Below are 13455 nucleotides of genomic sequence, written 5' to 3'. Positions count from 1 at the left end.
ACAGCCACAAAATGAAGTCTCTGGAGCATTGGGGCCAGTGGGTAACAAGGAGAGGCACTTCAAGGACTCACATGTTACAAGGCGTGTGCGTCCCTCTCCTTCCCACCCTGCCTGCATGCAGTGGCCTTCATGCATTCAGAACAATCCTTATACAGATTTCATCGTGAGATGTGCCCAGTTCTTTTATTCTATTTCCTACTGATGATAAAGGAGCTGAACCACCACAGATGTTGTAAACTCTCACTGGGATTCATGCTTCTGCAACCAGGTTTTTATCGCCCTAATGAGACCATTGCTCTCGTGCCCCGACACACACAGAAAGCCAAGGCACAGATGCCAGAGCCTGGACGACCAATCAAGCAGGAACCCTTAATGTGTAGGAAATATGACGTGCAAACTGCAACAGCAAACAGTTTTTATTACAGAGCTGTTCTCCCACCGCCTTAATCTCCCCAAGGCTGTAAACTGGAGATGTTTTATTTTATAAATATGTACATTTACACACCTGTGGATGTGGACCAGGCAAGCAGATGCTTCTATCAACCACTGGATGTGGTTTCTCCTCAGCATTCTTACTATGCTTTTTATTTTTAACACCAAATAAATACAAAACAACCCCATTAAAAAAAAGAGAAAAAGAAAACAGCTGTAAATCCAAGACACCAATCAGCTACTTAGCTACTTTTAAAAGCAATACTATTAACTAAGTTTAGGCTCCAAACACACAACTTTGAAAGGGAAAAGCCCCCCCAGCCTGCAGTACAGATGGCTTTGTATAAAGGGCTATCAGAATTTCAACCAGGATTTTGGAATGTGGGGGCTGAAAGATTTTGGGAAGGTAGAAATGAGAGGCACTTAAATCTCACAGGTTTTTGGAGAGCAGGGGGAGTTTAACTGCTTTAACATACATGAGAATGCCTCCCTTCCCAGCTGGGTTGCTGGGTCCCAGATTGATGTTGCTTAGCCTCATGCACCCCGTGGAAGCAGTGAGATGGGAATGGAGCTATCATCTCAGCCCCAACAGCCAACAGATGAATAGGGCACAGAAGGGCAACCAACCATCCTGCCTGCAACTGCAATCCCTCCTGCTGGCACCTCTGCCACTGGTGAGGGAGGGACCCAACATCTCAGGGACAGATTTGGTCCTAGGAGGTGAGGTGAACATCAGTGAAGGCTTTGAAGTGCTAAAGCTTTACCCAAACCCCCCTGCTCTAGGAGAATGAAGGTGCTCTGGGCACTCTGAAGCTATTGGCCATGCCCAGCATAGTCCCCATTTTCTGTTTGTGCTTCTATGATCTCTGCCACGCTCCTCTTCGCACCGTATCCAGGGAAACATGAACACAGACAGGAAACTGGATGCAGTGAAGACACAGTGGGTAGAAAAAAAACCAATCATCTCCTAATATCTGAGGCCAATGTTCGAATATTCTTGCAGAGTTTTGTTGGATGAAGGGCTGGGGCACACACTGCTGATGGACTGCATCACACAAATATCTGCACCTGCATATATGGTTTCACCCTGACTTTCTAAATGTACACTCTATTTATTTACTCTGCAATCTGTATCTCCTTTAAGATTCCAGAAAGGAATTTTACAGCACAGGAATCCCCTCTGAAGTATTCCAAAACTGGCTAAAAATTAAATAAAAAATATATAGAGATATTAAAAAATACTTAGTTGCCTCTGCATGAACAAGAGGTGGTTTCTGGTCTCTGAATGCAGATATTCTCTCTTTGGGATCACCCTCTAAAAGCTCTTTGCTCTGGTGCTCTGAGGGCTCTCCCTGCACAGCAGTGTGGTGTCCATGGGCTAAAATTTCTGCAGGAATTTGAGAACCAAGTCACGCAGCTTCACCCTAAGAGGTTCATCGTTGTCACAGATGATGTGTGTGGAGTCCTCCTCAATCTGAATGAGGGTTTCTGCCTCCTGGAGGAGCACGATGTGGCCCTTGGCTGTGTCTTCCACCTTCACGTCACTGAAGCCATGCTGGATACAGCAATGGGGAGGAAGGAAAAGAGAGAGATGTTACAGCAACATAAGTAACAGGGAGAGATGTAAGTTCAGGGAGGAGGAGAGGGAAAGAACAGCTGCAAAATACAGTGGCACTGCAGATATTCGACATCTCTGGGATCAAGAGAGGAAACCCTCACAGGATAAGCAAAATATGACCCTCATTATACAGATGGATTTACTGCAGCATAGGGAGGCTAAAGTTTTCCACTATACCAATTCATAGCAATCACCAACTTCAAAATCTTGTGAGGCAAAGAGGACAAAAACCTCCTTTAAGTACAGAAGTGAACATCTGCTGACATTACTGCCTCGAGAAGATATGGAGACCCACTGAATCTCACTGCAAACTTCCTCACAAACAAGTCTACCTTTTTTCCTATCCATTTCCTTTAAGAGGCCAAGCAGGGGAAAGCTGGGCTCTACAGGGCAGTAACACGCAATGCCTGGGAGTTCAGCCATCAGAACCCTGTCCTGAAGCTCTGCAGGAAGTTTTTCATCATTGGTTGGTGGCCCTGCTGTGGCAAGGGGCTTTGAACCTGATAATCCTTGGGGTCTCTTCCAACTCAAGCCATTCTATGAGTCTACGATTCTTAGGTCAGGCTGGATGCAGCCCTAAGTTGCTTGATCTGGTGGGTGCACTGCCTTGGCAGTGGATGAGGTTCTCCCAACCCAAGCCATTCTATGATTCTATCATCCTTCAGTCAGTCTCCTCACTTTCACAGAACTTAAAATCAAGAACTTCGAATTTAGGAACTTAAGAACTTCAGGAATTTAAGCATTTAAAACTCCTCTCCACTGTTCAAATGTACTGGAAATCAGCTGATATACATGGGAAATTCACATACGCAGTGACCCTAAAGCCCAGCTTCTGTAGGAATCCAGGAGGAAATAAATGACACCAAGCACTTACGCCAAGACATCTCCATGGGGAAATATTTCCTCTGTTCTCATTGCAGGGATACATACTCTGGCAATACTTTGACAGCTCAATGGCCTCCCTCGATTTCGAGCCACACGAAAATTATTTCCCTCTCTCCGAGCAAAGCAGCAGATTTCTCAGCTCTGCAGAGAACCCCTTGAACCTTGCTTGCCACTGAAGGCTTATTACCTTCTCGAGTGTCTGCACAAACTGGTCCACAGGAATGGAGCCACTCAGCAATGGCTTCAGAGGCTTGCACTCTGGCACGTCATCACTCACTCGTTTTCTCTTCTTGCTGGTGGGGGGTTGCGGTGGTTTGGGAGGGAGCTAATGGACAAAAAGGTGCACAGTCATGCAGTGTATCACATCAGCTTATTATCATTTAGATGGAGTAACAGGTACATGAGAGAGAAAAGGAACACTGATATTGTTTTCAGTGACCAAAGGGAAACACAGCAGTGCTCAAGGGGAAACGAGACCCTAGCAATGGCCTACACTGCTGCTCTGCAGGCACAGCATTTACAGAAATACATTAGCAGCAGTAGTTCAAAGTTCTGGCATCTATAAAGCTTTGCCTGACTCATTTCAGAGCTGAAGCTTTCTGCATTTGAGTACTCTGAAATATTTTCCATGAAACAAGCCCTGAAGAAGTCAATGCCTTGCAACTGCCCAGAGAAGATGTGGATGCCCCATCAAGGGAGGTGCTCGAGGCCAGGTTGGATGGGGCCCTGATCTGGTGCCTGATGTAGTGTTTGGAAACCCTGTCTGTGGCAGGAGGGGTGGAACTAGATGATCTGTGAGGTCCCTTCTCACCCAAGCCTTTCTATGATTCTATGATAATCACAGCCTAAAAAATGCTGTGCTGGGAAACAGGCAAATTCAGAGCAAAGCAGCTACCTGGAGAACAAGGAAAATGGTTAATTCTCAGTGGCCTCAGAAAAATGAGACATTAGGAAAAAAACTGAATCCAGACAGGCACGAGAGATGCTGCAATGCCAGAAAAATCACTGCAGTGTGATCTGGGTATAACTTTGAGGTTCTTCAGGAAGCTATCTGCTTTAACTCATCCCTGAGAGACTCCTCCGTTAGCAGGGAGGTGGGGGGGGAGGGGGAGCTAACCTGGCACTGCATGATGCCGTGCACGCAGCCATGGCGTCTTCTTAACTGAGTACTGATCATTTCATGGAGATGAGAAATAGATTCCTTAATAAGAGCAGTGAGGAAATTATTTTGTAAAAGAAGTCCAGGTGCCTTGTGCCAAGCCAGTTATGTTGAGGATGTACCAGCATTTGACTTTCCCAGTGACCTAGCAACTCAGTCCTTGGGAAAAAGGTGATGGAAAAAACTTCTCCATAATGCTGGCAAGGCCATTTGCCAAAGATGTGTCTGTATACCACAGTGGATCTGCCTGAGGCAGTCCTGATGCCTTGTGCTGTGCTCTGTACACTTCAGGTGACAGACTGGGCTCCTCTCAACTCCACATCTCTCGCAGTGTGCAGCACCATGCCTGAACCTGCTGCTGTGATATCCATCTGTTTCTTTCAACAGGAAAAGAAGGGTGTTTTTCATCTCTGGGAAAGAAACGCCGCCTGCTCGGGCTCTGGTTCCACAGACAGGGTGTCACTTCACATAAACAACCACTTATCCTGAAGTCTGATGAACCAAGGTGCATGCAGGATGCTATTTATGCACGGATCACTGCACGGCTCTGTGCTGATTGGTCGAGGTTTTTGGAGCTTATCTGCACAGGTTCTGTAGCTCCTAGAGCTCTCAAGCACAGATGCTGCTTACCTGAAGTTTATGTCTACCTCTAAGTTAATTAGGCATCAGGAATCAGAGTAGAGAATCATAGAATTGCTCAGACTGGAAAAGACCTTAAAAATCATCCAGTCCAACCACAACCTAACCATCCTACCCTAACTCTAACAGCCCTCTGCTAAATCATGTCCCTGAGCACCACATCCAACCTGGTTTTGAACACATTCAGGGATGGTGACTCAACCACCTCCCTGGGCAAATGAACCAAACATAAAGGAGAAAGCAGACTCAGACCAGTCACACTTTTACACTTTGATTTTTCTAGCTGCCTAGTGTTATCTAGGGAACCGACCTGAAGAAATTAGGTATCTGGTTTGCTGTGTACTGACGTCAATCTTTAACCACTCCTTATGTCCCTGCACTAACACCACGAGGACCATAGCAGGCCCTCTTCTCAAGTGTTGTGGGCTCAGCCCAGCTCTGCTGCCCAGTGGGACAGGCAGCATCATGAAACGTGTGGCTTCACTGAGTTCTCTGTACTTTCATGCATCCACAGAGAAAGGTGACCAGGCATCTCCTGCTCAACAGCTCCACCAGGCATCATCTCCACGTACAGCACTAATGCCAGGAACTGCAATGGCAGTTAAAGGAGATAGCAGAAAAAGAGGGATTTTCTCCTCACTTAATCTTTGGAGTTCATTCCAAAGGACGTGCTGATTCCTGGGGAGCAGAGCAACTTAAAGAACACAGGCCTTCCAGGTGTCCAATCTTTCACATCATCCTTCCCATCTGACCCTCAATTCTGAGTCTGTGAGAAGCCAGGTGATGCTGATCCCGGTGTACAGATTATGGAAGACAACAGCCATGATGTGCAGCCTCTCTTCATGAATAATCTCACTTTCCCTTTTATCTTAGCTGGGCACACGGCCAATGAAAATAGGGTAGAGAGATTTATATGCACCACACTCTCTCCTCCAAGTGTAATTCCTCACTTGCACATGCCAGGACAAAGCATCTGACAGGAATGCTGCTCTGGTGGGGAAAGAGTTGTTAGAAGGGTTGCCTCATGAGAACAGCTGGGGTCCCAGATGGCAGGAAACCCTGTGCAAGGATATTTTTCTCCCTCTCCCATTATACTGTACCTGCAGAACATGCTTGTTGTCTTTAGTATGCAACATGGCAGAAACTGTTGCTAAGGAAATGCCAGGCTTAATCTCCAAGGGCACAAGTGAATCTGCAAGCTAAAGCAAAAGGATTTTATTCAGCAAGTGATAATCTCAAAACTTGTACGAATCCAGCTGTGATTTGAATTGGCAGGAGGATATTTTTAAACATGGACTAATGAACTGTAAACACAAACCCATGGCACAATGACGGAGTGCTCCTCTTACCTGGTTATCCCTCCTTCTGGATCTCAAGTTACTGAACCTTACGTTATCAGGGCAATGAAAGGTTTTCAGCAACTAGGGCAAGTCTTCCAAAACAAGGCAATTAGGGAGAAATCTCATTTAAAAGGGCATCAACTGCTTTATTAATAATTCTGATCAGTAAAACTCAGTCTAACTCAGCAGCATTTGTTATTTTGTTACCTTGGTATACAACATTAATCAGAGTAGTTTCCTTTCAGCTCCTTAGTGCTGCAGCATTCAGGCTGCAGAACAGTTGGAAGAAGAGTTTGTCCTAAAAACACACTGGCTCTATTGACTGGTTTGACATTTTCCCCTACAACACTGCGTAAGAACTCTTCCACTGCCTTCTACATAACTCTCCTTTGAAAAAAATAAAATTTAGGCTTGGCTGCAATTTTAAGTTTCAGTGGCAACCTTCCAAGATCCTCAGCACTGAGGGGGTTGGCAGTAGATGTGGAGTGGGCAGGACAGCACCTGCTGGGACTTGCAGAAGTTGGGCAGCTGGGAAGCATCTCTTCCAGTCATTCTTCCAAAGGAACTCTGCAAAAAGGGTGTTCATGAACATGGAAAATGATGTTCTTTTCTTGGAAGGCATTCTAGTTGACAACTTACTGGACACCAGGTGCCCTGGAGTGCTATGACTGCAGACAGGATCTAGATCTAAATGAGCAGCTAACAACATGCAGGGCCAGCAGCCCAAGCAGTTTCCAACATCACTCCCAGTAAAGCATGGTCCTATTATCTGCAGACCTAAAGGCAAAGACAATTGAAGTGTGCTCTGTGTCTGTGAGGAAACACTGCAGGTACCTCACAAAACAAAAATGGTTAGGCTGGCTCACACTTTACACCACTTGGGTGGAAGGACTTTTCAGTTGTGAAGACAGTTAAGAAGAAGGAGTGTTGGCTATTCTCCCCAAAACCCCAGTCCATCACCCTATCTCAAGTAGAAAGTGCCTCTACAAGACAACGTTCATCTGAACTCCACTGCCCTTCAGCTTCAAGCACGTGGCATCTCCAGTTGGAGCCAGATGTGAAGAGCTCTGCTTTAAGGTAAAGGAGCCCTCTGAAAACTTCATCTACTTACTGTCATGCACCAATGCTGCAGAGCTCTGGAGTCCCAGCTACCACCACTGCCCTGGCAGCAAGGCTACGCCAGATCTCTTTAGATTGCCAGATGCATGAAGCAGGAAGAGAGATTGAATGGGTTTTAGGAAAGCGTGGTATATTCTCATTTCAGAGAAAAGTGTGCTTGAGGCAATGGAAGATTGAATTCTTCACCAAAGGACATCCAGTACATTTTCATCAGGATCCAAAACAGGCAAGTGACAGAGCAGAACGGAATCGTTCCACTTCCCAAGAAACTTCAGGGAGCAGTACCTGACTGCAAGCACTCGTGCCTGATGTAAGTTCCAATCCTGTAGGTAATTACTGCATTACTACAAAGCACTAATCCTAGTGGACAGGGAAAAAAGTGAACATCATGTCCAAGAGCTCTCCTAGTGGCCATCAAAACATGGAGAAGGCTTTTCTGCTAGCTTCAGCAGAGCACCATTCAACTTCTAACAACGTCTGAAAATCTTACCTACCACTATTAAAGGTGCAGCCTACATTTTGAGAGCACCTCCCTGAAATAAAACAATTGGATAGGTGTTTGTGTTGGAAAAACACTGACGTTTTAAGGCTGCATTCAAACCTCCTGAATTTTGCACATATTTGGACTTACTGAATCTCTGAAATCAAAGTTTCATGGAGCAACTCACACAGCTCTTTCTCTGGGATTCTGTTTAAAACCTTTAAAGCAGGAAATCTGAATATAGCCTTCACAGTCTGTTATTGAAGGTTGAGAGAATGAAAAAAAAATATACGATAATCATTGCTTTGGATTTCTCCTAGGAACTCAAACCAGTAAAACTTGCAGCAGGTGACATGCTGCACTCGGTGTGGTCAAAGGCACTCTCCATTCCCACCACGTTCCAGAGGAGGATTGATAGAAAATAGGTTCTAATGAAGAAGAGCATACGAATGATAAACACTGTAAGGACAAAGACCCTTAAGAAACAAAAAGCTGCTTAGAATCAAAGTGCTCTTTTGCCTCTGAAATACTTCGGTATTAACATCTATGCACATTTGAACCACACAGTTAGTAAGCAGCAACACTTTAATTACTAACAGTCAAAAAGACAGTCAGACAGATGTCCAGTTTTATCTCCTCTAAGCCACTGCCTCACCTCACAGCCCTCTCCATGTTGTGGCCAATCCCTTTGTTATAGACATTCGCTGACCCAAACCAAAAAGGTCATTTAATCACACCTAGCCATTCACCTACTAACACCACACAGTGCTGCTGGACTCCTTTCAACTGATCTCAAGTCACAGAACTCTTCCAAAATGCTGGATTAAAGAAACCTTTTTCAGAGAGATAGCAAATTTTGTCTGCATTCCAAGCAGTGGCAGCTCCACCATTTCCTCTCGCAAGCTGTTCCAAACTTTAATTTTCCTTGCAGCTAGGAAACCACGTCTTATTTCAAGGTTGAATTTGTCCAGCTTTCAGTATCTGGATCTTGTTATGTCTTTGTCTTTAAGACAAAGCCCCCCACTATGCAAGAATAAGTGCTTCTTCGTTGCAGTCATTATCACTAGTGAGATGCCACATAATGGCATTGGGAAAGCCGCGAAAGCAGAGCCGCATGGCACTGAGCACTAACAGCACATTAATCAGTCCATGAATATGGATGAGCACTTGGACTGCCTTCAGATAAACCTGTGTGTTATGTGTATTGTGTATTCCAATTTTTAAATTATCTCCTGTTAAGCAAAGATTAAAACAGTGACTAACCAAAAAGCACAAGTCATCAACTCTCACTTGTAAGAAACTGCAAGGGTTGGTCACGAGTGCAGCCATGTGAGCCTTGGACAGCCAAAGGAAGCTCTCTACGACCAGAGCTCCCCACCTACATCCAACAGGAAAAAAACATTCTTACCACAAACTGCACCTGAAACTTTCCTGAAGGATTACATTTCCCACAAGGAAACGAGATCTGATGCATATCACATGAGCCTGAAGACTGCAGCTGGCCAAAGTACAAAAAGTTCATACAGTTCAAAGTACAAAGTTCATACAGCAGGACAACACACACAGACCTGGTCACACTCTGCAGTCTCAACTAAAGCCTTCCTCAAGGACAACTCCCCCTGGACTGCTCTTCAGGCACTGCCTTTGGTCAGCAGCAAGACAGTCTCCCAATGGCAATGAAGAGCTAACGATGACTGATGACAGGATCCAAAGCTCCTACTGTTAAAAACAAATTGAGGCTGAATAGCTGAGAGAGATGAGCTGGATCTTCACGCTCCAGGCCTACAGTGAAGGGAAATCAGCAGGAACCCCGTTACCAGTAATTAGAATCCCTGGAAGTTTTAAGACTCGAAATGCACTGATGTGAACAATAGATGATAGCACACACATTTAGAAAGGCACACAGCTGATTTTTTTTGCATCAGCACTAAAGGTGCTATTTACCAGCTCTGCAAATGTACATAAATGTATACCATTGCTGTGTTAGAAGCAGCACCAAGAGTTGCAACTCTGGATCAAAATAGAGAAATTAAAGACATGGAATAGAACTGTGATTCCCCTGGGTGGGACAGACGCATTATAAACTCAGCACCTTGCAAATCCTTAGAGTTTCATCTTATGAAAGAATAAAATTGTCATACCTTCCTCGGCCACAGTTTGCACCTCACAATGCACTGGGCAAGGCACTACATGGGAACTGGGGATTTCTACAGCAGCCCTAAGATGGGGAAAGGGAAAGGAAAGGTATCAACTAGTGGGCTGCTGCTGCAACTTCACAAGGCTCAGCCTGGAGCCTACCAGCATTTTACTTATGACCTCAGTACAGAACAAAGAGTGTTCTGTTCTTTGCAGAGGCACCCTTAACTGGAAAGAAAGATCAGGCTATCACAGAGGAAGAGTTAGATGACCTCAAGAATTTGAGTTGGAAAACCAAGATGAAACTCAGTAGCATGCAATGCAAGGCCATGGACAGGGCTAATACAGAACTTTGGTCGTGAGCTGTCAGCTGCTGGAAATGCCAGAGGTGAAGGGTCCACATTTATTAGTCCACCCCATGAGAACAGAGTCACAAAGGTGACACAGTCATGAAAAAGCAAAATGCATCTCTAGAAAATATCAGGTAGTTCGAGCAAGGATGAGCTTTTGTTATTCAATAGGGCTCAGCAAGATCCCATCTGAACTACTTGTAAATTTTGGGTAATTGATGTTTAAGCAGGATATACTGAAGGGTAGATTAGGGCAGGAGAAACTGCTTTGTAAGAAGAAAACTAAATCATCTCAGCTTGTTTAGCTTAGTAAAAAGAAAATCCAGAAGAAATCTAAAAGCAGAATTTGATTATTGCACATAAACACTACAGGGAAAACACCAACAAAAGAGAAAATCTATTTATGCTAAAACACGCTGTTGAGAGTAAGTATGTGCAGATCAGCCATGAATATGCGTAGGCTAGAAATTAGAATGTTTCTAGCCAGCAGAGACTGTGGAGTTCTGAATAGCATTCTAGTGGGAACAGCAGGGGCACAAGTCTTCACAATTGGAAGCTGTTGCCTGCCTTTTTAGGAGGCACATCTTAAACACTATTAGGAACTGCAGCTCATGGGCTCTGGCCATGTAACCCATGAGGGTACTTCTAGGTGGAAACGGTTGCTTACAGTCCTGGAGCTTGCCAGATGTGAAGAGATTCCCACCCAGATTACAGTCCCTAAAAAGAATGCAATTCACACACGAGAGAAAAATATCCTGTCTCAAGGATTAAAGAAAAGCAAAGATTGTAAAACCTTCCTGTCTTTGCAGGGAGTCCATTTGAGCTGAGCGATAACAGCTTCACAGAAGATTTTAGAATAAGTTGTCTTCAGCAAAGCATGAACAAAGGACAACCTGCCTCAGCCTCCACCCTTCCACTTGCCTTGCCCCTCACACCTCAGACCCAGTTTCTGATATCCATTACACACCAGAAAGCACTCTCCCAGTATAACTTCAGTAGAAACAGAAATACTCCACATGCTTAAAATCTGTATAATACCCTTTTGTTTACAGGCAGTGGACCTGTATAGTCTGGTTTTTTTTTTTTTGGGGGGGGGGGGGGGGGGAGGAAGAAGAAGAAGAAAATAGAAAAAAACATTGTCTTCATGTTGTTGTCACTCAGTTTTATTTGGAAGGCAGTGTCAGGAAAGGAAGACAATCTACCTCACCTCCTACCTCTCTGCCTTTTCTTATCCCTTCACCACTGAAGTGCCAGAAGCTCTGCTGTCAAATCAGTCAAAACCAGACAGAGAAATGCACGAGAGATTACACTGTGGGGCAGCACATCACACAGACTCAGCCTTGGCTTTGTACCATCTGCTAAACCAGGCAGAGTCTGAGTGCAGGAAGTCTGCAAGTATTTGATCCTGCAGGGGAAACAAAAAGATACGTGGTTGTACACTTGCACCAAAATGGGCAAGGTCTGGAGATACAAACATGCCTGTGAACCAACTAGCACACTGAACAAGGTAACAAGCATCTTGTAAGCCATGGGGCAGCGGAACAGAAATTACCTGGGGAATCTTTCTAACAAGCCTTAATGGAACAAGGGCATTTCCAACAGAGAAGAGCAAACATCCCAGAACTAAGAGCACTTCCATGTAATAATTAGTGGGTTATCAGCATCATGTCTTGTTGGGGTTTCTGCCTCAGATTTTACGCAATTCAAGTGCTTTAAATGAGATGATTGGGTTGTTAAATAACCCGAACCCTTTCCTTCCCTGTGGGTCTGTGACAGATCTCTGCAGCACACTGTAAAGTCTCATTAAGCTCAGCGAATGAAGGATCATGCCATAAATACATGAAGCTGTTGAGATTGTTTGCACAAGTCTCTATCTTAAATTCAGTCTTCCGTAGAGTCAAAATCTGGTGGAGAAATAAAGTGGAGGCTGAAGGGGTATTCCTGTGTTTCTGAACAATCAAACAAACCTCTCCTTTTCCATGTACACGGAGCAGGCAGCTCTCATCTCTATCTCTGCTGCTTGCACTTATGCACTGCTGGAAAGTCCCACTAATGGACCAGGGCTCCAAATCAACATGATGAGCTTTATCCCAAACCACAGAGACAAAACCAGAAAGACATAGAGCAACCAACAGGAAACAATGCTGGGTGGGATTGTAGGCATAAAATGTCAGTGCATAAAAGCTAACCTCTAGCTTTTTGCTTATACTGTGCATAGAGACAGTTTTAAAGAGCCATTAAAAAAGTATAATGAAGTAGATTTATGGCTGTTTAATGAAGCTCTTCATCAGTATGCTGCGTAGCCTGGAAGCAGGCAGGAAACAATTGTCTGAGGCACTAGGAAGAGGACAGTAGAAGCTGGAATCATCAGAAGAAGTAATTAGCCCCAAACCTGAATGAAAAATGACATGTAGGGCAAGCAAGGATGCAAAATATCTTCAAAGCAAAGGCAACTAGCTTATAGATGCAAAAGATGAGTCATCTGAAAGATATAAAAGATCATCAATCAAAACATGTACAATATAAGTAACCAGCTTGTGGGTCAGAATGAGACATTGTTGAAGCTTATTGGAAAAAAAGAGGTGAGTACCTCATTAAAAATGACTGTTACCTTACAGACAGACATCAACAACGAAGAAATAAACCTAGATATTAATGTGGGCAGGCAAAACCAGGTCGGGAGTAGAAAAGCAGATTTGAGTTTCATTTGATCTAAATAGAACAGTCTGTAGATGAGGCTAACCAAGGAAAAGATGCAGCAAAAAAAAGAAAGAAAGAAAGCACATTTACTGTATAAATGAGACTACAGCATCCCTATCCAAATAGGAAAAGCTGGGGGGAAAGGAAGAGAGAGGTCAGGAGAATGGATAAAGTGAGATCACCAAAATAAGTGGAGGGTTTGCAGAAAGACAGACATCAAACCTTTTAGTGCCTGGAAGTTGGAGAGGTAAGATGGAAGCCATTTTTCACCACTGTTAAATAAGAATTGGCAAAGTCGTGTGTGGAAAGAGAAGTCAGGACAGGAGGAGGACTGAACGAAAGCTACAGAACCGCAATGAGCTGCCACGTGTCTGTTTTCTCTGCAACAGCTCCCTGCAATTTCACTTCATGTTGGAATGTGCAGTGCACATTCACACTCTCCTGTACTGGCCTGTGTCCCGAAGAACTTGCAAATAGGATGTTTTAAAAACACAGCCCTCGCTGAAGTCAGTCTGCTACTGAAATCAAGTGATCCGCACCACTGTTCGGCTCTAATTAAACTGCAGGCACATTATTTGCTCAGACACTACTGTTTA

General features: G+C 44.3%; 1 protein-coding gene across 1 annotated transcript in view; it reads right to left on the bottom strand.

Annotated features, from left to right (window-relative positions):
• Positions 1-398: 398 nt before the first annotated feature.
• INTS9 (integrator complex subunit 9) overlaps positions 399-13455 on the bottom strand; it is a 69038-nt gene continuing 55981 nt past the window's right edge. Inside the window, exons 15-17 of the mRNA XM_042883508.1 lie at positions 5834-5932; positions 3123-3260; positions 399-1987 (exon numbers count right to left, since the gene is read on the bottom strand). Of these exons, the coding sequence (XP_042739442.1) occupies positions 1811-1987; positions 3123-3260; positions 5834-5932 (414 nt within the window). The 3' untranslated portion in view covers positions 399-1810. The remainder of the gene's footprint in view (positions 1988-3122; positions 3261-5833; positions 5933-13455) is intronic.

The sequence above is a fragment of the Lagopus leucura genome, unplaced genomic scaffold (assembly GCF_019238085.1).
Source record: "Lagopus leucura isolate 7727_CA_CO unplaced genomic scaffold, USGS_WTPT01 Super-Scaffold_100038, whole genome shotgun sequence".
NCBI lineage: Eukaryota > Metazoa > Chordata > Aves > Galliformes > Phasianidae > Lagopus > Lagopus leucura.
The sequence above is the reverse complement of the archived record's forward strand: the minus strand, read 5'-3'. Positions and strand labels throughout refer to the sequence as shown.